The sequence below is a fragment of the Chrysemys picta genome, chromosome 7, assembly GCF_011386835.1.
Source record: "Chrysemys picta bellii isolate R12L10 chromosome 7, ASM1138683v2, whole genome shotgun sequence".
Lineage (NCBI taxonomy): Eukaryota > Metazoa > Chordata > Testudines > Emydidae > Chrysemys > Chrysemys picta.
In genome coordinates this window covers 77,224,592-77,247,489 of record NC_088797.1, presented here as the reverse complement: position 1 = coordinate 77,247,489, position 22,898 = coordinate 77,224,592, and the positions used below count along the sequence as shown (strand labels likewise).

General features: G+C 40.1%; 1 protein-coding gene across 7 annotated transcripts in view; it reads right to left on the bottom strand.

Moving 5' to 3' along the window:
• Positions 1-5,832: 5,832 nt before the first annotated feature.
• The window catches only part of GRID1 (glutamate ionotropic receptor delta type subunit 1), an 890,310-nt gene continuing 873,244 nt past the window's right edge, over positions 5,833-22,898 (bottom strand). For all 7 annotated transcript variants that reach the window (XM_065551838.1, XM_065551837.1, XM_065551839.1 and 4 more), the window contains one exon: positions 5,833-6,670. In XM_065551838.1, coding sequence (XP_065407910.1) covers positions 6,242-6,670 — 429 coding nt within the window. In that variant the 3' untranslated portion in view covers positions 5,833-6,241. The remainder of the gene's footprint in view (positions 6,671-22,898) is intronic.

Sequence of the window (22,898 nt, the reverse complement as noted above, 5' to 3'; positions counted from 1 at the left end):
CAAACAAACCAAGGCAGACTACGTTTTGTCTTAAGAAAAGCGGGGACTGTATTTGTGTTGTGATTTGAAATTTCCTACCCTGAAGCAATTCAGTTTATTGCTACAATCTGGTCACTCACAATATATTACCACTCGGCTACCCAGTCAAAGCTTTGCCAGGATGAACAGACATGTTCTCCCTTTTGCCCTGCACCTACTCTCCCATCTCCCTGCTGTTAGTTACATCAAGTGTTGCAGATAGATCATTTTTTCCCTTCATTATGTGGAGTCCTAAACAAAGACAGAACTTTGCTCCTGCCCAACTGTGGAAGTTTTACAGCTGTGATGAAAAATTGAATAGCTGCTGAGGTGAGAGAAGTCTTCCATTGAGATTTACAAGGAGAGAGGCAAAGCAACTGTCTTGCTGGGATGCCCCATTCCAGCATCAAACTCAGTTACTTGCAGCATTAATTCATTTATATATCAAAACAAGGTATTTCATGTGCATCAACTAATCATAAGAGAAAAATCACCAGCTTGGTAGTCCATTGCTATGCAGATAATAAACTGAGCTGTTTACAAAGCAGGAATTCAGCAAGGAGGAAAGAAAAATATTAATAATGGGACAAGTTATTTTAGGTTACTTAATTCATTAATTAGATTGTAAGCACTTTGGGGCAAGGACTGTCTTTTTGTTCTATGTTGTACAGTGCATAGCAGAATGGGATCTGGGCCACGACTGGAGCTTTGACATACCACCACAATAACTCATCCCTAGCACAGTTACATCAGGGATGCATTTATTGGTAAAGTTTGACTTGGTAGAGCTTTTACATGAAAGTTTAGGGCCATATCCTCAGCAGGCGTAAGTGGCTGCGGCATCACTGAAACCGATTTATACCAGCTGAGGATCTGGCAAATGGTTTAGAGCATTATCAAGTAAATAGTCCCAACTCTTAAATAATATAACAACATTTATCCAGTACAACAAATGCTGCTTTTATTAATTGATTTTCTAAAAAGAAAAAAGAAAAAAAAAATGAGGCCACCGCTTGTATAATGGAATCTATGCTTCTGATACAGTATTATAATAATAGTACTGCTGGACATATCAAATAGATGCATTGTACCCCTCCCCCCATTCATTAGAACCTAATATTTTGCTTTTCTTCATAGCTTTTTCTTTTATAGTTCCCCTTGCCTTTTCCCATTGGTGCAAAAGGATATGGATTCTTTGGGAAATTTCCAACAGAGTCCTCATATGTGTTATGTGTAGACCTAGCTCTTCCTTTAGCCATTCACAACATAAATTCAGGTCAGTGAAAGGAATAAAATATGGTCTGAACATTGTAGTTACTATACTGCCCCAGGGATGTAGTCTCCTTTAAAAGAAAAGTTCCATTTGTTATTATGTCACCAACTTCTAACCTCTGTCAGAGTGGAGGTGCACCTAATTTTGAACAGGCTTTGAGAAGAAATTTGTGCTTAAACTAGTTCATACAGCAGCTATAACTAAAATCCCTGTTAATTGGCCAACAAAGTTGCCTTCTGAATTTCATTATTAGAACTTACTTATCACATTTTCTTTTCAGAGCCAGCAGTGAATACAGATTCATAAGAAGCAGTGCTTTCAAGCTCAACATTAAGGGCTTGTCTATATGACCACTGAGCTTGTGGCAAGCCTGGGTTGGGGCAATCCTTACTTCCCACTAAGCCTCTGCTGCTGCTCACTAAAAGTTCCATAGTGCACTTTGAGCTAACCTGCTTTGATCTTCTACTAGTTTAAATCAGCCTGGGTCTAATGTAATCAATGGAGGTATGCTGATTTATACCAGTTGAGGATCATGTCCTGAGTATTTTATTCTACCAGCAGACTAAGCAAAGGTGGGTTATTCTTGCTCTGCTTAGGCTTCACAAACAGTGCAGTAATGCCAGGTTATAAAAGCAAGGCAGAATGTTGGGAATTTCACTTTGCAAGACAAATATTGCACACAAGTAATTATAACTCAGCATTAAAAAGGTCCTATCAAGTTTTAACTCTGAAATCAAAAAGCACAATTAATATTGTTTCGTTGCGACAGGAAAACATGACACATTATTCAGAAATAACAGCAATGCATTCTCCAGAGCTAGTGGACTGCAAGCAAATCTAAGAAACTGAGTCACAGTTTTGTATGAAAATAAAGTATTGTTTCTAAACTAATGGATTAACAGAACGAGAAACACTACAAGTGCTGTGCCACAGATGTCACATTACCAGAAATTCATCAATAAAAGAGCACAATCAAAGAAGGTATAGGCACTCAATTTCACTTACACCCAGCTTTGCAATGTAAACATCTTGGAGAACCTGGAACACTTGGGCCCCTAGATTATCCCAATTTTTAAGCAGAACCATTACACTCTGGTACACTCCTTGGGGAGTTCTGTTTAAAACTAAGGGCACAATATGGCCCTCATAGTTTACAGAAACTTATGCAACTTGTTCCCTCTTCGTGTCTGCAAAATATTTAAAATGAAGGGCTAGATCCACTGCTGGTATAGCTAGGCATACCTCCATTACTTCACTGATTTACACCAGTTGAGGATCTGGCCTGAAATCTTCAATTATACTTTAATTCATCTATGAATAACTCTCTCTGAGTGCATATAAATGCATGAGTTTATGGTGTATGCATACAAAGTCAACATGTATAAAAATGCTTTGAACAGGCAACATTAAAATAGAAATCTAAAACAGAAGACAGCAACATGGAAGTAATACATTCTGAATTTACTTTGAAAATTGAAATGTATTGGGAAAGAAATATTTTTTATTCTCCCGAGAGTACCTCTTGATTTATTTAAATAACCTGAAACTGAAGCATCAACACATGAGAGATCTAAAAGGCTTCTGTCATGATTGATAGGTTCAGGATATAACTATCTAAGTTTTTAATAAACTAATGTTTTCTAAAGAGTGGGAGACTCATTGTGAATTGCTAATTTCACAGTCTAGCCCTTGATGTAACAAAGCACATGCTTAACATTAAGCAGAGACTAGTCCCATTGAAGTCAATAGCAATGTTGAGCATGTGCTTCACGTTCAGCATGTGCTTAAACCCATCTTTAATCAGCAAAGCACTTAAGCATGTCACTAAAGCATCAGCTTCAATGACACCAAAGCACATGCATAAAATTAAGCACACATTTAAGTACTTGCTAAATAAGGATCATCATGGGCTTGATCCTGTACTCTGTATGCCATCTTGCCAAGCATTTAAGCAAGTATTCAACTTTAAGCCTTGAGTAATCCTGTTGACATTAATGGGACTACTCACATGCACAAAGTTAAGCACACACTTAAGTGATTTGTAGCACCTTGCAGGATCAAGCCCAAAGAAAGCAAACACATAATAAAAAATATTAAAGCTAATGGAGCCCAAAATGTACTTTGTTCATTCATTTCATAAATGTAGTTTAATTTAAACTGTTTATGATGATGCTTTAAAACATACTAATAAAAGTTACATAATTTGTTTTCAGAAAGTAATGAAGTCTCAGTAAAATGAGATTTCACTATGATCTTTACTGCAAAGAAGTGTGTATTGCCTTTTTTGTGTGTACAAGGGATGCAGATTAGAAAGATTCTTCTGTTCTTGTTTGCTAATAGCACTGACTCAGGTCCACATTTTGGCCCATATCCACAGATGCATTATGGTTGCACTATGATACTGCAGCACCAGTTCAACATGACCCTAAAGTCTCTTATAACCAGCTAAGGAAAGATCATAGTGGGGGATCCTCTTGTGCCATGAAGCATAGTAGGCTCCTACATCACCCCTAATACTTGGAGGCCTGGCCATGGGGAGAGTGGTCATGGCTGGGGTGCCCCGACAGGCAGCTGATACTCAAATATTGTATGGGATCATTGGCAGGCATTGCAAATGAGAGGAGTCTTCAGGGCTGAGAGACCATCTCTGTACACACACAGCCCAGGATCAGGGGAGACCTAAGGTGGCTTCTTCTGGATCACACTCGTTGGTCCTCAGAAGCCACTGAAGATCTGGGCTTTAATGTGAATTAGGGAAGAGAGGACAGTGAGGGACACTTTCAAAACAGATGCTTCAATGCTTTTCTCTTGTTAAATCATATATACATATGCACAGCATTCCAGCATGACCAGTCTTAAAAACATTGTACACATGGCAGATGAACAATAATTTCAGTAAAAAATATTAAATTTGGCTGCAAATGTTCATAACTTGTTACAAATATTGAGGGAAATAATTTTTGGGGTGCTCTGGTGTACAATCTAAATGGACCAAATTTATCACTGGTGAAAATCCAGTGACAAACATTATTATTGTTTATTTTTAATTAGTTTGAAGCAGGAAGTACAACTTGGCCAGATTGCAGAATGGTATTGTCTACATCAGGAGCCAGCTTGACTGGAGATGCTGGAATTAATCACCACTGGAATACTTCTATTAGCAAATTGTCAACGTTCCTTAGGTAAAAGGTAGAGTTGTAAGTACGCTTTTTCCCATGGGTAGTTTTCCTATCACTGTTTGATTCAGTTTTAGTGTTTCTCCTCTGTTTAATCATTTAATGCAGGGCTTTCCTAAAGAAAACAATTCTTGGAAAGTTATCACCCCATAACTAGTTGAGTAACTATTCAAGCCAGTATACCAGACAATAAATTGAACCTTTTATTTCTCCAAAAGCATAACCCACATTGTCTGCTTCCTTTTGGAGATATGTATGCATCTTTACTTTTGTTCAGTCATTTTTTTTTTGTCCTTAATGTAGGCAGTGATTTTTGCTGCACCCACTGATATTGCATTTTCCAAATGATCATGTTCTAATAAAGTAAACAAATCCAGTTATAAATGGAAATAGCAACCTTGCTATTGTGACACGTTTGAGAGGTTATGAAATTATTCAAATTCTGAAAGCCAATGTTTGCCCAGGAATATCAGAAAGGAAGGAAAAAACCTCCTAGTTACCTGAGCATTTGAGTCACTATTTGGGAAGGAAACAATGGTTTTGAAATTTTCATGTTAAACTGAACTGGTAATGTTCTCAGACAAGACCTCAAGCTAGCTACATGTGTTACTCCATCTTTTTCCGTTGATTGAGTTTCACAGCAAAAAAAAAAAATGAGGCATTTGATAGCCGATTATGGACATAACCATTAAATGCTTCTTTAAAAAAAAATCAATGGAAAAAAACAGAAGCTGTGCTTATAGTCGTGAATTTAGCCTCATTCAGAGATATGACTTTAACAGAGAATGCTGCCTCCATTATACAGTAGTCCTTGAAACATAAAAGAAAGAAATCATAGCATAGGGCTATAGTCACTGTAACATGATCATTGCCTCACTATCAAATAAAGCTTTGCCTTGTTTTATTCCTTTAAGTCATTGGTTATATTCCACTTTAATTTGTGCACACAAGAAACAAGAAAGATCTGATCGCAGGTTTTGCTTAATAGCCTTATCCATAATAACCTTATTTATCAAATATTTATATATATATATAATATATACATAAATCAAATGTATATATTATATATATATTCATATATAACAAACACATAAGGGTAAATTAAAAAAGCCACACAGCACAGTACGCACATAAAACACAATTCAGTAAACCTGTGCTTCAACTTAGAAACTGTGTGGAAATTTAATCCCTGTTAGAAGGAAAGAGTTCAGTTGTTTTGTTTATTGTTTGCTTGTTTATAGTTATAATTCAGGTTTAAAACATATATTACTGCTTTGCTAATATCTGCTGTTAGATTTTCAAGCGAACTGCCACCATGACTATGAAATAGGGTACCGAGAAGAAGAGAGTGCTGAGGAGAGTAAATTTTTACAGCGACAAATGGATAACTTTACTGCTTTAAAACAAAAATAGTAAAACAAAAATAGAACAAATAAGGAATAAAGGTTGAAATCCATGATTTTTTGTTTAACTGCCCTCAGTCCCAGTAACAGGTCTTCTTTGGCACTTGAGAACGATCACAAGTAGTTTGCCTTTTTATTCATATAGAACAAAATTTACAAAGTCATTCATACATTTTTTTGTTTTTGTTTTTTGTTTTTGTTTTTGTTTTGTTTTTTACTGACTTCGAAAATTGGGAATATTCAAAATACACTTTTACCCCACTTCATTCTTTCATTATTTACAGATATGTACACGAAAAATGTAAAAGTTTTTGTTTTTGTTTCAGATTGTATTAAAAAGCTCTGCTGGTTGTTTTGTTTGTTTGTTTTCATTATATGGATGTTCCATGGGAAGGCTCCATGGCTTCTGGAATGACTCCCCCTGGCACAGACTGAAATGACATCGGGATAGGTGTTTTCACGGGGCTCTGACGAAACAGTCCTCCATTTGGCGATCTGTGTTTACACTGTATAGAGGGCATGGTGGCTGAGCTGCTAAGGGGCAATGGCAGGTTACTACCAGAGGCAGTTGTGAGTGTCCTGCTGGCACCATGACTTGTCTGTTCTGGTAAAAAGGTGGTGACAGAAAGTTGTGTGTTCTGGTATTCGCGTACTGGCTCCAGGGTCTGACTTGACTGCATGCCACCAATCTCCAAGGCTGAGATTTCAATCGACGCTGGAGAGATTTGCTTGTGGGCTATGTCTTCATCAATTAAACTGTTCATACGTCTGTGGACCTGCTCCAGATTTACTTCTTTATCCTATTGAGGTAAAAACAATGGAATCAGTCCAAACAAAAATCTGTCTCTCTCCCCACACTATGTGGTGGAAGCCATTGTTTATTCAGTCACTTAATTTGATTTGCTTAGGCAAAAGCTCCAGGTACCCATAACAACTTAATCTTAAAAACACATACCAAAAAAAAGTCAACTCAGTGACAATCCACAACTGAACCCCTTAAACCACTCCCTCTTTGAGGCAAAACCTGAGCTCTGGTTCCACCTGTACACAGTGGAATGTCACACCAGCACCTTCCTCGAGCTACAATCTTGTCTGCCAGAACTTCAGTTTTTATTCTGGAGCAAAGAGTGAGCTTCTAGCTGTTATGGTTATGAAGAAATCCCACCTCCCAAATGTGAACTGAGTGTAATCGATGCAGAGATGTCAGAGAGCCTGGAACAATAATGCTGGCTGGGAGGTGTGAACTGCCCTATTCATCACAGTGAGATGAACTCAGATGCTCATTGATGACAACCTAAATATCAACATTGTTAAATATTTAATTTCTCATATCAGAAAAGAGAGGAAGATCGCAAAACTGTACAACACACTGAGCAATGGCTCATTTGGGGAAGCAGTGGGGAGATACAATCACATACTTTTTCACCAGTCAGGAAGGAGCCCAGCCCAAGACGTCTACTGGGCATATTCAAGCCCCACCAATGGTGAGCCATGCTCAGAAGGTTCATGTGATCTACTTGGAGCAGCATCTCATTCATTTTGTTGACTCAGGTGGAGGTTATTTTGTAGGAGAAGCTTGGAAGCGCACGTTCACCTTTTTTATTTCCCTCAATTTTAGTTTTGAACAAAATAGATAACAGACCCAATATGACCTGAAGGTTGACAAATATGGCCTTTGTCAGAACAAAGGAAGGACTTAGTTCCAGAGTTGAAGCCTTCCACTGAGATTGCTTTTCCCTGAACTCCTTTAAGGAACTGTCAGCTCAAGCATCGCAGCAGATTGTAGCTGCCAGGATAAAAGCACAAGGGGAGAGCTGGTCTTTAAAACACAAACCAGTGAGGGACTAAACTGGGCTGCTTACTGCATCACTACTGTATTTCCCATATGTAGAATGGAAAACAACATAAACTGCATGGCGAAAGCAAGTACCGGGATGGTGTTTTTATAGAGGACAATGTATATGTAATGTAAATGGTATTTCATAAAGCAGACCTAAAGTATGTAATATTTTCAAAGTACAGAATTTGATTATTTGATCTCATTGAAATAGTGGCCCAGAAACAAAGCATCTGTTAGCCCACAAGCTCTGGATGATAGAAGATCCCTCTTGTATTCTAGACTTCTAATGTGGTATTGAGCTCCCATAGTGAGAATGTCCTGGGAAAAAATGTATGTGATCTGCATCCAGATGATTCCCTGGCTGGTGAAATAGTCTCACAGGGCTGTGGGTGGCTGGGTACTAGGTAGAATAGCCTTGCAGCTTCTCTGTCTTATGCCAGCGAATAACCCAGTCTTCAGTGGCCCTGGGAATGGGGGAATGTAAAACTGGCTCTAGGCCACATTTTCCCTATGGTCCTGTGCCAAGCAAAGTTCAGCTGGACTAGAGAATTTGATCCAAATACACAATAGTTCTTCAGCTGCCAACTGTCTGTATATACAGCTTTTAATTAGAGATGAGCCCAAATCAAAACCATAAATTGTCAAACACTAACTTTGTGACTTGGGTCAATCTCTACTTTTCATTACCATTTAATAACTGACTTGCTGGTCCCCCAAAGGCCTGAAGATCAGAACACATTGCTGGCCACAAACCTGCAGGCCTAGCTCAGGCTAAACTCCCATTGACTCTATTGGGAGTTTTGCCTAGTTAAAGGCTAAAGGCATGGAACTGATCCAAAGCCCTTTGACATCAATGGAAGGTCTCCTAATGACTTCCATTAATTTTTGATCATGACCACATTTCTGGCATGCCAAACTCTCATAGCTACTCCTAGAAAAGTGACAATGAAGCCTGACACACCACAAAATCATCATCAGAGTATTCAGGAAAAAAAAAATTCTGCCAAATTATTGATATATGTCATCCATTCCCAAATGAAGATAAATCAATAGAAAATTAGAAAAGAAACTTTAAAGACAAAAATAGAATGTACCCTACTTACATTTAATAAGAAGTCTTCTGCACTTTCAGTAGTGTAGAAGCCCTTTTAATGACTTCCACACTTGAATTATCATTCTTTTCATTCATGAAGGTAGACAACACATTAGCTCTAACCTATTATGTGTTCTCTATCACACAGTAGCTGGGTACCCAAAGGATTTGTAATACAAAGTCTCAAAGGAAGCACTGTAATGCACCACTGGTTTGTCAATTTAGAAAAACCTTTAAAAAATGGACTTGGGGGGGGTGGGGGGGGGATACAGTCATTGGGCTGACTGTTTATATTGTAGCAGCCACTAGGAAGCAAATGCTGTACTTAAGATGGCTAAGTTGTTTTCATTAGAACCTAAACATCCTACCTGGGTCTATCAGTGAAGGTCACTTGCAAGCTTTATCTAATTCAACATATGATGAGCTACCTGCCTAGCTATGGTAACTACAGAGAGCTTATTACACCAGTTCTTCATGAGTTGCCCTGGACTCCTATTCACTTGAGGGTGTACTTGTAAGGGGCTGCTGATTTGGGTCTAAAGTGCAGAGGGCTTGGTTATTTGAGAGACCACTGTTGTTGCTCTAATCAGCTGCAAAATTAGAGTGGAAAGAATGCTGGAATTTTTTCCCCTGAATATGTGTTCAGATTCAAAGATGAATCAATTTTAATTTTTCTGTGTTCATGATCTGTTCATGTTCTCTTGATTTCTGCTAACGATCTTATTCCTATAAACTCATGTTAAGCAAAAATATACACCAACATTGATTAGTGGTATTTTTATTGTAATATTTATAATTCATTCTGTGCTGCTTTCTGACCTAAGTCAGGAACAGAAATAATGTGACCGGGATAATTAACCAGTGGGGTGAAAATGGTAAAGTTCTAATTAGGGCTGTCAATTAATCACAGTTAACTCATGAAATTAATAAAAAAAATAATTGCGATTAAAAAAATTAATCATGATTAATCGAAGTATTAATCGCACTGTTAAACAATAGAATACCAATTGAAATGTATTAAATATTTTGGATGTTTTTCTACATTTTCAAATATATTCATTTCAATTACAACACAGAATACAGAATACACTGCTCACTTTATATTATTTTTGATCACAAATGTTTGCACTGTAATGATAAACAAAAGAAATAGTATTTTTCAGTTTACCTCATACAAGTACTGTAGTGTAATCTCTATTGTGAAAATGCAACTTACAAATGTAGATTTTTTTTTGTTACATAACTGCACTCAAAAACAAAACAATGTAAAACTTTAGAGCCTACAAATCCACTCAGTTCTACTTCTTGTTCAGACAATGGCTAAGACAAACAAGTTTGTTTACATTTACGGGAGCTAATGCTGCCCATTTCTTATTTACAATGTCACCAGAAAGTCAGAACAAAGGCATTCGCATGGGACTTTTGTAGCTGGCATTCCAAGGTATTTACATGCCGGATATGCTAAACATTCATATGCCCCTTCATGCTTTGGCCACCATTCCAGAGGATATGCTTCCATGCTGATGATGCTCATTAAAAAAAATAATGTGTTAATTAAATTTGTGACTGAACTCCTTTGAAGAGAATTGTATGTCTCCAGCTCTGTTTTACCTGCATTCTGCCATATATTTCATGTCATAATAGTCTCGGATGATAACTCAGCACATGTTGTTCACTTTAAGAACACTTTCACTGCAGTTTTGACAAAACACAAAGAAGGTACCAATGTGAGATTTATAAAGATAGCTACAGCACTCGACCCAAGGTTTAAGAATCTGAAGTGCCTTCCAAAATCTAAGAAGGATGAAGTGTAGAGTATGCTTTCAGAAGTCTTAAAAGAGCAACACTCCAATGCAGAAATTACAGAACCCGAACCACTAAAAAAGAAAATAAGTCTTCTGCTGGTAGCATCTGACTCGGATTATGAAAATGAACATACGTCGGCCTGCACTGTTTTGGACTGTTGTCGAGCAAAGCCTGTCATCAGCATCGACACACGTACTCTGGAACGGTGGATGAAGCATGAGGGACATATGAATCTTAAAAAGCAACAGAGGGTCCTGTGGCACCTTTGAGACTAACAGAAGTACTGGGAGCATAAGCTTTCGTGGGTCAGAACCTCACTTCTTCAGATGCAAGTAATGGAAATCTCCAGAGGCAGGTATATATCAGTGTGGAGATAACGAGGTTAGTTCAATCAGAGAGGGTGAGGTGCTCTGCTAGCAGTTGAGGTGTGAACACCAAGGGAGGAGAAACTGTTTCTGTAGTTGGATAGCCATTCACAGTCTTTGTTTAATCCTGATCTGATGGTGTCAAATTTGCAGATGAACTGAAGCTCAGCAGTTTCTCTTTGGAGTCTGGTCCTGAAGTTTTTTTGCTGTAAGATGGCTACCTTAACATCTGCTATTGTGTGGCCAGGGAGGTTGAAGTGTTCTCCTACAGGTTTTTGTATATTGCCATTCCTGATATCTGACTTGTGTCCATTTATCCTCTTGCGTAGTGACTGTCCAGTTTGGCCAATGAACATAGCAGAGGGGCATTGCTGGCATATGATGGCATATATAACATTGGTGGACGTGCAGGTGAATGAGCCGGTGATGTTGTAGCTGATCTGGTTAGGTCCAGTGATGGTGTTGCTGGTGTAGATATGTGGGCAGAGTTGGCATCGAGGTTTGTTGCATGGGTTGGTTCCTGAGTTAGAGTTGTTATGGTGCGATGCGTGGTTGCTGGTGAGAATATGCTTAAGGTTGGCAGGTTGTCTGTGGGCGAGGACTGGCCTGCCTCCCAAGGTCTGTGAAAGTGAGGGATCATTGTCCAGGATGGGTTGTAGATCACTGATGATGCGTTGGAGAGGTTTAAGCTGAGGACTGTAGGTGATGGCCAGTGGAGTTCTGTTGGTTTCTCTTCTGGGCCTGTCTTGTAGCAGGAGTCTTCTGGGTACACGTCTGGCTCTGTTGATTTGTTTCTTTATTTCCTTGTGTGGGTATCGTAGTTTTGAGAATGCTTGGTGAAGATCTTGTAGGTGTTGGTCTCTGTCTGAGGGGTTGGAGCAGATGCGATTGTACCTCAGTGCTTGGCTGTAGACGATGGATCGTGTGGTGAGATCGGGGTGGAAGCTGGAGGCATGAAGGTAGGCATAGCGGTCGGTGGGTTTTCGGTATAGGGTGGTGTTAATGTGGCCATCGCTTATTTGTACGGTGGTGTCCAGGAAGTGGACCTCCCGTGTAGATTGGTCCAGGCTGAGGTTGATGGTGGGGTGGAAGCTGTTGAAAGCATGGTGGAATTCTTCCAGGGCCTCCTTCCCATGGGTCCAGATGATGAAGATGTCATCAATATAGCGTAGGTAGAGAAGGGGCATGAGTGGACGAGAGCAGAGGAAGCGTTGTTCCAGGTCAGCCATAAAAATGTTGGCATATTGTGGGGCCATGCGGGTGCCCATAGCGGTGCCACTGGTCTGGAGGTATATATATTGTCACCAAATTTGAAATAATTGTGCGTGAGGATAAAGTCACAGAGCTCAGCAATAAGTTGTGCTGTGTCATCATCAGGGATACTGTTCCTGACAGCTTGTATTCCATCTGTATGTGGGATGTTTGTGTAGAGAGCCTCTACATCCATGGTGGCTAGGATGGTGTTTTCTGGGAGGTCACCAATGCATTGTAGTTTTCTCAGGAAATCTGTGGTGTCACGGAGATAGCTGGGAGTGCTGGTGGCGTAGGGTCTGAGTAGGGAGTCCACATATCCAGACAGTCCTTCAGTGAGAGTGCCAATGCCCGAGATGATGGGGCGTCCAGGATTTCCAGGTTTGTGGATCTTAGGTAGTAGATAGAATAACCCCGGTCAGGGCTCTAAGGGTATGTTGATTTGTTCCTGTGTTAGTGTAGGGAGTGTCCTGAGTAGAGGGTGCAGTTTCTTAGTGTATTCCTCAGTGGGATCTGAGGAAAGCGGCCTGTAGAATTTGGTATTGGAGAGTTGTCTGGCAGCCTCCTTCTGGTAGTCAGACCTGTTCATGATGACAACAGCACCTCCTTTATCAGCCTCTTTGATGATAATGTCAGGGTGGTTTCTGAGGCTGTGGATGGCATTGCGTTCTGCACGACTTAGGTTATGAGGCAAGTGATGTTGTTTTTCCACAATTTCTGCCTGTGCACGTCGGCGGAAGCATTCTATGTATAGGTCCAGACTGTCATTTCGACCCTCAGGAGGAGTCCATGTGGAGATCTTCTTCCTGTGTTGTTGGTGGGAGGGTATCTGTGTATCAGTGCGCTGTTCAGTGTTATCATGAAAGTATTCTTTGAGTCGGAGGCGGCGAAAGTAGGCTTCCAGATCACCACAGAACTGTATCATGTTCGTGGGGGTGCTGGGGCAAAAGGAGAGTCCCCGAGATAGGACAGACTCTTCTGCTGGGTTGAGTGTGTAGCTGGATAAATTGACGATATTGCTGGGTGAGTTCGGGGTACCCCTGTTGTGGCCCCATGTGGCAGGTAGGATTTTAGACAGCTTACGGTCCTTTTTCCTTTGTAGAGAGGTGAGGTGTGTAATGTAGATCTCCTGTCTTATTTTAGTAAAGTCCATTTGTGTGGAGGGTTGGTTATTTATGAAAGTCTCCAGGTTGGAGAGCTTTTTCTTGATGTTTTTCTGTTTTCACCGGCTCATTCACCTGCACGTCCACCAATGTTATATATGCCATCATATGCCAGCAATGCCCCTCTGCTATGTACACTGGCCAAACTGGACAGTCACTACGCAAGAGGATAAATGGACACAAGTCAGATATCAGGAATGGCAATATACAAAAACCTGTAGGAGAACACTTCAACCTCCCTGGCCACACAATAGCAGATGTTAAGGTAGCCATCTTACAGCAAAAAAACTTCAGGACCAAACTCCAAAGAGAAACTGCTGAGCTTCAGTTCATCTGCAAATTTGACACCATCAGATCAGGATTAAACAAAGACTGTGAATGGCTATCCAACTACAGAAACAGTTTCTCCTCCCTTGGTGTTCACACCTCAACTGCTAGCAGAGCACCTCACCCTCCCTGACTGAACTAACCTCGTTATCTCCACACTGATATATACCTGCCTCTGGAGATTTCCATTACTTGCATCTGAAGAAGTGAGGTTCTGACCCACAAAAGCTTATGCTCCCAGTACTTCTGTTAGTCTCAAAGGTGCCACAGGACCCTCTGTTGCTTTTTACAGATTCAGACTAACACGGCTACCCCTCTGATACTTGACACCATGCAAGGCACTGCATTTAGCCGTATGGAATGGAAATCTATCAACCTCATGAAGAAACTTGCACAAATACAGACAGATATCATCTTCCTTTCCAAATGCAAACGGATGGACATCATACCAAATGGACTGAAGGTGAAAAATCCATTGCTATCTACATACTGCACAGACCACAGTGAGAGATTATGCCATACATTATCAAAGAAACTGAGGAACCACCTGATCAGCATCCTATACAGCAAACAGAAAAAGCCTACTTTTGCCGCCTCCAACTCAAAGAATACTTTCATGATAACACTGAACAGCGCACTGATACACAGATACCCTCCCACCAACAACACAGGAAGAAGAACTCCACATGGACTCCTCCTGAGGGTCGAAATGACAGTGTGGACCTATACATAGAATGCTTCCGCCGACGTGCACAGGCAGAAATTGTGGAAAAACAACATCGCTTGCCTCATAACCTAAGTCGTGCAGAACGCAATGCCATCCACAGCCTCAGAAACCACCCTGACATTATCATCAAAGAGGCTGATAAAGGAGGTGCTGTTGTCATCATGAACAGGTCTGACTACCAGAAGGAGGCTGCCAGACAACTCTCCAATACCAAATTCTACAGGCCGCTTTCCTCAGATCCCACTGAGGAATACACTAAGAAACTGCACCATCTACTCAGGACACTCCCTACACTAACACAGGAACAAATCAACATACCCTTAGAGCCCCGACCGGGGTTATTCTATCTACTACCTAAGATCCACAAACCTGGAAATCCTGGACGCCCCATCATCTCGGGCATTGGCACTCTCACTGAAGGACTGTCTGGATATGTGGACTCCCTACTCAGACCCTACGCCACCAGCACTCCCAGCTATCTCCGTGACACCACAGATTTCCTGAGAAAACTACAATGCATTGGTGACCTCCCAGAAAACACCATCCTAGCCACCATGGATGTAGAGGCTCTCTACACAAACATCCCACATACAGATGGAATACAAGCTGTCAGGAACAGTATCCCTGATGATGACACAGCACAACTTATTGCTGAGCTCTGTGACTTTATCCTCACGCACAATTATTTCAAATTTGGTGACAATATATACCTCCAGACCAGTGGCACCGCTATGGGCACCCGCATGGCCCCACAATATGCCAACATTTTTATGGCTGACCTGGAACAACGCTTCCTCAGCTCTCATCCACTCATGCCCCTTCTCTACCTACGCTATATTGATGACATCTTCATCATCTGGACCCATGGGAAGGAGGCCCTGGAAGAATTCCACCATGCTTTCAACAGCTTCCACCCCACCATCAACCTCAGCCTGGACCAATCTACACGGGAGGTCCACTTCCTGGACACCACCGTACAAATAAGCGATGGCCACATTAACACCACCCTATACCGAAAACCCACCGACCGCTACGCCTACCTTCATGCCTCCAGCTTCCACCCCGGTCACACCACACGATCCATCGTCTACAGCCAAGCACTGAGGTACAATCGCATCTGCTCCAACCCCTCAGACAGAGACCAACACCTACAAGATCTTCACCAAGCATTCTCAAAACTACGATACCCACACAAGGAAATAAAGAAACAAATCAACAGAGCCAGACGTGTACCCAGAAGACTCCTGCTACAAGACAGGCCCAGAAGAGAAACCAACAGAACTCCACTGGCCATCACCTACAGTCCTCAGCTTAAACCTCTCCAATGCATCATCAGTGATCTACAACCCATCCTGGACAATGATCCCTCACTTTCACAGACCTTGGGAGGCAGGCCAGTCCTCGCCCACAGACAACCTGCCAACCTTAAGCATATTCTCACCAGCAACCACGCATCGCACCATAACAACTCTAACTCAGGAACCAACCCATGCAACAAACCTCGATGCCAACTCTGCCCACATATCTACACCAGCAACACCATCACTGGACCTAACCAGATCAGCTACAACATCACCGGCTCATTCACCTGCACGTCCACCAATGTTATATATGCCATCATATGCCAGCAATGCCCCTCTGCTATGTTCATTGGCCAAACTGGACAGTCACTACGCAAGAGGATAAATGGACACAAGTCAGATATCAGGAATGGCAATATACAAAAACCTGTAGGAGAACACTTCAACCTCCCTGGCCACACAATAGCAGATGTTAAGGTAGCCATCTTACAGCAAAAAAACTTCAGGACCAGACTCCAAAGAGAAACTGCTGAGCTTCAGTTCATCTGCAAATTTGACACCATCAGATCAGGATTAAACAAAGACTGTGAATGGCTATCCAACTACAGAAACAGTTTCTCCTCCCTTGGTGTTCACACCTCAACTGCTAGCAGAGCACCTCACCCTCTCTGATTGAACTAACCTCGTTATCTCCACACTGATATATACCTGCCTCTGGAGATTTCCATTACTTGCATCTGAAGAAGTGAGGTTCTGACCCACGAAAGCTTATGCTCCCAGTACTTCTGTTAGTCTCAAAGGTGCCACAGGACCCTCTGTTGCTTTTTACAGATTCAGACTAACACGGCTACCCCTCTGATATATGAATCTTAAGTGCATCTGGCATGTAAATACCTTGCAATGCCAGCTGCAACAATGCCAGTTCTCACTATCAGGTGACATGGTGAACAAGAAGCAGGGAGCATTATCTTCCATAAATGTAAACAAACTTGTTTGAGCGATTGGCTGAACAAGAAGTAGGATTGAGTGGACTTGTAGGCTCTAAAGTTTGACAATGTTTTATTTTTGAGTGCAGTTATTTTTTGTACATAAATCTACATTTGTAAATTCAATTTTCATGGTAAAGAGATTGCGCTACAGTATTTGTATTAGATGAATTGAAAAATACTATTTCTTTTGTTTTTTACAGTGCAAATATTTGTAATAAAAAATAAATATAAAGTGAGCACTGTACACTTTGTATACTGTATTGTAACTGAAATCTATATATTTGAAAATGTAGAAAACATCCAAAAATATTTAAAATGGTATTTTATTATTAACAGTGAGATTAATCGCGATTAATATTTTTAATCACGATTAATCACGATTAATTTTTTTAATCACTTGACAGTCCTAATTCTAATACTTGCAACAAACAGTTTATGAGCTATTTGAAGAGCAAAAACAAAATTGTGACTAATTTAGAATTATGAATAAATTCAAAACTTCTGTGATCTTCTCACAAACAGAAAAAGAGGTGAACTTCAGCACATTAATTATTCCTTGTGATATATTTAGCTTAGCTCTTTTAAGATATAAACATCAAAAGGCTACAGATGGGGCATTCTCAGTAGAGGAGACTTAATTCAGACATTTTAAGGCCAAGGAACTATTGTCAAAATCTAGTCTGGAAATCATGTCTCCAGCTGGTCTAAGAGTATGAGATTGGTTACCTTTTTGACATAATGTATAACACATCTCCTTTTGCAGGCTCTTTTCTGAAAGTGTGGATAGATGAGTCCTTGCATTTTGCAACTCATTTGTTTTTAATTTTGTAGATGTTCACATTGATTTCAAGGAGGGAGGATCAGATACAATGTCATTTTTATATAGGTGCCCAGATCATTGTATAAGTATAAATAAACACCCTTCTTTTCTTCCGTTTCATTCACTCAAAACTGAAAAATTCAGTGTTAGATGTTAAATCCTGGACTTATTGAAATCAATGGGAGTTTTGCCATTGGCTTCACTGGGCCAGAATTTCACCCTATGTCTCCATTCTAAAGTAAAAATGTTTTGTGTGGAAAGTTTAATGAAAACTGGTTCTGCCTCTTTAAATAAATAAATTAAATTAATGGAGATATCCTATCTCCTAGAACTGGAAGGGACCTTGAAAGGTCATTGAGTCCAGCCCCCTGCCTTCACTAGCAGGACCAAGTACTGATTTTGCCCCAGATTCCTAAGTGGCCTCCTCAAGGATTGAGCTCACAACCCTGGGTTTAAGAGGCCAATGCTCAAACCACTGAGCTATCCCCATCCCCATTCAGGTGATGAGGGTGAGAAATGACACTTTTTTTTTTTAAAGTTCTGCTCACCTTCTTTTTCCCTGCAGAGAAATAACTGAAAAACTTCTAAATAATCAAGCTTCAAAATTGGCACGTGAAAAGTTATCAGTGAGGATGGGTGATTTGCCAATTTTTAAAAAATCTTTAAGATAAAGTTATGAGCATTTAAGGCCATGAGTCTGAGCTGGCACAGTAGACAATTTCTGTAAGTTATAACTAAGTTACGCATTGGAGGACAGACAGACTGGGCATATATGTGCAGCTGTGGCCAGATTCGTCAAACAATCCCTATTCAGTGATGCACTTAGACACATGTCTATGTCCCATTAAAATCAATGTTAAGCAAGTACCTACGTGCTTTACTAAATAGGGATGGATTTAAGCATGTGCTTAAGTGCTTTGCTAATTTGGGGTTATAGAGAAGTGTGCTTTTTAAACTGTCCAGGATTCCAGCCAGCTCCTGCAGAGCTCTTAAGTCCTCCAGCCTATTTCTATACAACTCCTCAGCTTCCAAGTACAGCAGTCCAACTCCTGTGGGATCCGAAGTTCCTCCAAATCACAGCCCTGCTAAAAGCCCCAGCAAGACAGTGCTGCTTTCATGAAGAAACAAAGATCCCCAAAACTGCAGCCCCAATGAGGTTTAAGGAAATTACAGACTCCACTAACGAAGTCAACAGAACTTGTAAACTATAAGCTTAATTAGGACTAATTGCTGTCCCTTTTTTCTTTAAAGATTATCTAGGAAATTAAATAGAGAAAATGAGTTAATGAAATAGTAATCTTATAATTCAAACAGTGAAAGCCAGGGAATGCAAAAATTAAGATTCCAGGAGCTTTAATCCAGCCATTTTCCTTTTCTGTAATTCTTGTCAAATATGAGGCTTTATGTATCACACTTTATATCTTTCTAGGTTTACCACAAAAGGTACAGGCCATATGGTGGGTTAACATTGCCATTGGATCCTTAATGCTTTTGCATCTCTTGATGCTTTGTGCTTTTAATTGTGCAATTCTAAAGTAGTGTAGCAAAAGTCGAAAAGAGTCTTTGGGCCTATTTAACTCTATATTTGTACAGCACCTCACAAAATGGTGACACAACCTGATTGGCCTCCAGGCACTATTGTAGTAAGGAAGATAATTAATAATAGTTAATAACTGCTGCTCAATAACTTTATTGAACTAATTATCTGAACTGAGGCTGTGCAGAAGAATTAATGGTATGGCTCATTGCAGGAGACACAGTGCCTGAATGCACAGGGTAAGAAGCTCACCTCCTGTCTGTGGCTTGCTATAATGATATCATTACAAAGGGACTTTTAATAGGTTTGGGGCAGGATAAAGAAGCATAGGAGTCAGCAGTTGTGCTGGGAAGAACAAAGGACAGAGAAGCAGTTTGACTGGAGATTTTGAACACAGAGCTGTGTTTCACACTGGGACTTGAAGTTTGGTTACTAGTCTGGAAGCTTTGTTTCTGTTCTTCCCACATATTTCTGATTATCTCCACTCATTTTGCTCCCAAAGGTGAATAAACCGCTCCAGACTTGACTGTTTGGAGGCTGGGACAGTGACATTTTTGCAGTTAATATGTATACGGTATATTCATTCATATTGTATATATTTATGTAATATCTATACTGATGTATATTTCTATCAATGCATGTATTCCATAGCTATATATGTATTGTTTATGTATAGTTGTATCCATACACACACTATCAAATAAAATGTGTGTGCTCTCACACTTTTCTATTAGATGCCATTAATGTCAATGTCAAACATATAATGTCATTTTCTTTTACTCTCTCAATACGTTCTCTTTCATTATTTTTATTACTATTATTATTACATTCCTTGCGGGTTATCTGAAGAGAATGATCAGTGAAATGGAGCAAAACACATATGTATATAGAGGATGAATATAAGTGCATGTCTTCCTCCTGACTGAGAAAAACAACTAACCACCCATTTCTGCTGGGTAAGCAAATTATCTCATTCATAGATTCATAGATGATTAGGGTTGGAAGAGACTCAGGAGGTCATCTAGGCCAACCCCCTGCTCAAAGCAGGACCAACCCTAACTAAATGCCAATTTGAATTTCATTCTTTCCCTCGGTAAATTGAGCTAGAAGAGGAAGAGGGAAAGAGAAAGGCAGGTTTCTGAAATATTGTAAGAATTTGATCATGAAAAATGGGTCCTGTGACTGTGGCTATTGGTACCCTGACTGACAAAGTTCACAGCTATGACCCCTCTACAGAGAATTGAAGGCTGCCTCAGGAAATTCTTTCAAACAACTAACCCTCTATGAGAACAATTACAATTAACTAAGACTCTCTACCCTGGATAACTTGGATATCATTTTTATTTTTGAGAGAGATTGTGATAATTAACCACCATGTAATATGCAAGTTTTAAGGAGTAATCAATATTCTTTATATAGGTGTGCAGAGATAAACAGGTTTTTTGTTTTGTTTTTTTCAGGTGTGTTTTTTTTTTAAATGAGTATTTGGAGAGAGTTTGGAAAAACATGGGAATTACCTTGGATACTTTTTGCTAATTGACATTAGCAGTCATTAGCAATGCCTCATTGACTTTCAGAGAAGAGTTGTTGGGTGAAGGATGTCTAGAAGGTTATCCAAGACCTCCTGAACACAGCTAATAAAATGTCTAAGTTCTTAGCAGCATGCCTGAAGGCCGCAGATTCCTTGAGGGAGGGCTTTTAGGTGAGAATCTTTTCTTAAGGAAACTAACACCTCTTCTTTATTCTACCCATTCTCCTCAGATCTTATCACTGAGTTCAGTGGAATCCCCTTGACCAGGGAAAGTCACTACAGATTGGTGAAGCTGTTTTGGACAAGTCAAAAGCAGATGAACCCAAGAAAGATGAAGGGTCAGGTGATGGATTGCATAACTAATACTACGATAAAGAGTACATACACCAAACATATGCTAACAGAACCACACTGGACTGAAGGGTGGAGAGGAAAGTCCCTGAGTATCAAAAAATAAAAATTTAGAAAAACAGCATGCACATACCTTGAGGGACTATGATGGATGTATTGACATCTCTAGGTCACATGCAGACATCTCTGCCTCAAGTATTAAAGTGATGTTAATGCAGTTCTTAATATGCCTGAGGTATGCATAAAAACGGCTTATGGTCTGTTTACGTAAAATTTTCTTAGGCCTGGTCTACACTAAAAAGTTAGGTTGACACAGTTATATCACTCAGGGGTGTGAAAAACCCATACCCCCTGAGCAATGCAGTTAAGTCCATTTAACCCCTGGTGTAGACAGCACTATATCAATGGAAGAATTCTTCTGTTGACCTAGCTCCTGCTTCCCAGGGAGGTGGATTACCTCCGCCAATGGGAGAACTGCAGCTGTGCTACTGTAGCATTTCAAGTGTAGACAGGCTCTCAATCATCATTCATGGACCATTATATATATGAATGAAATGTATGGAAGAATGACACTTGAGTTTTGACCAAAATAAATATAATAAAAATATGAAACTTGCATTGTGTAAAGGAAATATAAGAAAAAACAAACAAGGATGATTCTGTGGTCATGGCAGTGAACTCAGACTCATGACTTCTGGGTTAAATCCCCATTTCTGTCACATATTTCCTGTGGGACCTTGACCAAATCATATGCCAATCTCTCTGTTCCTTAGCTGTAAAGCAGGATTGATAATATCCCTTAGCTCACAAGGTCATGCTGAAAATAAAGGTATTAATGGCTGAGTCACACACAAAGTGATGGGACCCTCATAAATATCCAGATAAGTGGAAAATGAACCCTGAGAAACTTTTAAGCCCTGCTGGACAGTCTGTTTAAAAAATACAAAACACTTAAGAGGCAGATTTGCATGCTCTGGTATCCATAGGCTATACTACTGGTTCAGCACCAATTAGCCCCCATTGAGATCGATATCCTCAACCAACTACAAAATTCCAGGAATTCTTTTTATCAGACATGAACTTTTCAAGCATGTGGTTGCTGAGAAATGAATGGAGGACAACCCGTGTGTATAAAGTATGACAAATAGGAGAGTCATTTTGAAATCCTGAATTTACTACATTCACTATTACTTTTGGCTTCATGTAATGCATTTGCAAAGCCATAATTCTATTTCATTCCATCAGACTCTGAGAGAGGTAAAAAAGTAGCTAATAATTGGCCTGCTCAATGAAAGAAACAGGAATGATATATTTAATTCGGTATATTTTGGGGGGGGAGGGGAACCCTGATGTGTTATGTTATATGAGGCTAATACAAATAATAATTTAAATATAAATTAGTTTCCACTCTTATTATTCTAGGGTTTCATTAGTCAGAAATATGTGATATGCAGGCAGATGTGGAAACTGACATAGTGATGTATGTTTGCTGTCTTAATTTACCACAGGCAAGTGACCTAGTCAAATAGCACTTAATGTTACATAACATTTGCTGACTGTGTTTTGCATGTATTCCGCTGGATAATGATTTGAATACTATTGTATCTTATTAAATATGACTAGAGATGCACCTCAAGTCTGCCTTTATAAATAGACCAAGTTCTGCAATCAAACTTGTTGTGAGGATCCGCAGGTCCTGAACCTGCCCCCCGCCCCCCACTGCTGAAGCCACCCCCTCCCCCCAGTGTCTCTTCCAGTGACTGGAGCATTGGGAGCCCTAAGGCCTTGCATTCCACTAAAGGTATCACCCATAGGGACCTGACTGGAGGGGCTCCTCCAGAGTTCCTGATTGGGCCAGGTGCACTATTCAAGTTACAAAGACACAGGAAGTTGTCTGTGCCACAAGGTGGATCCTGGCTTGAGGCTA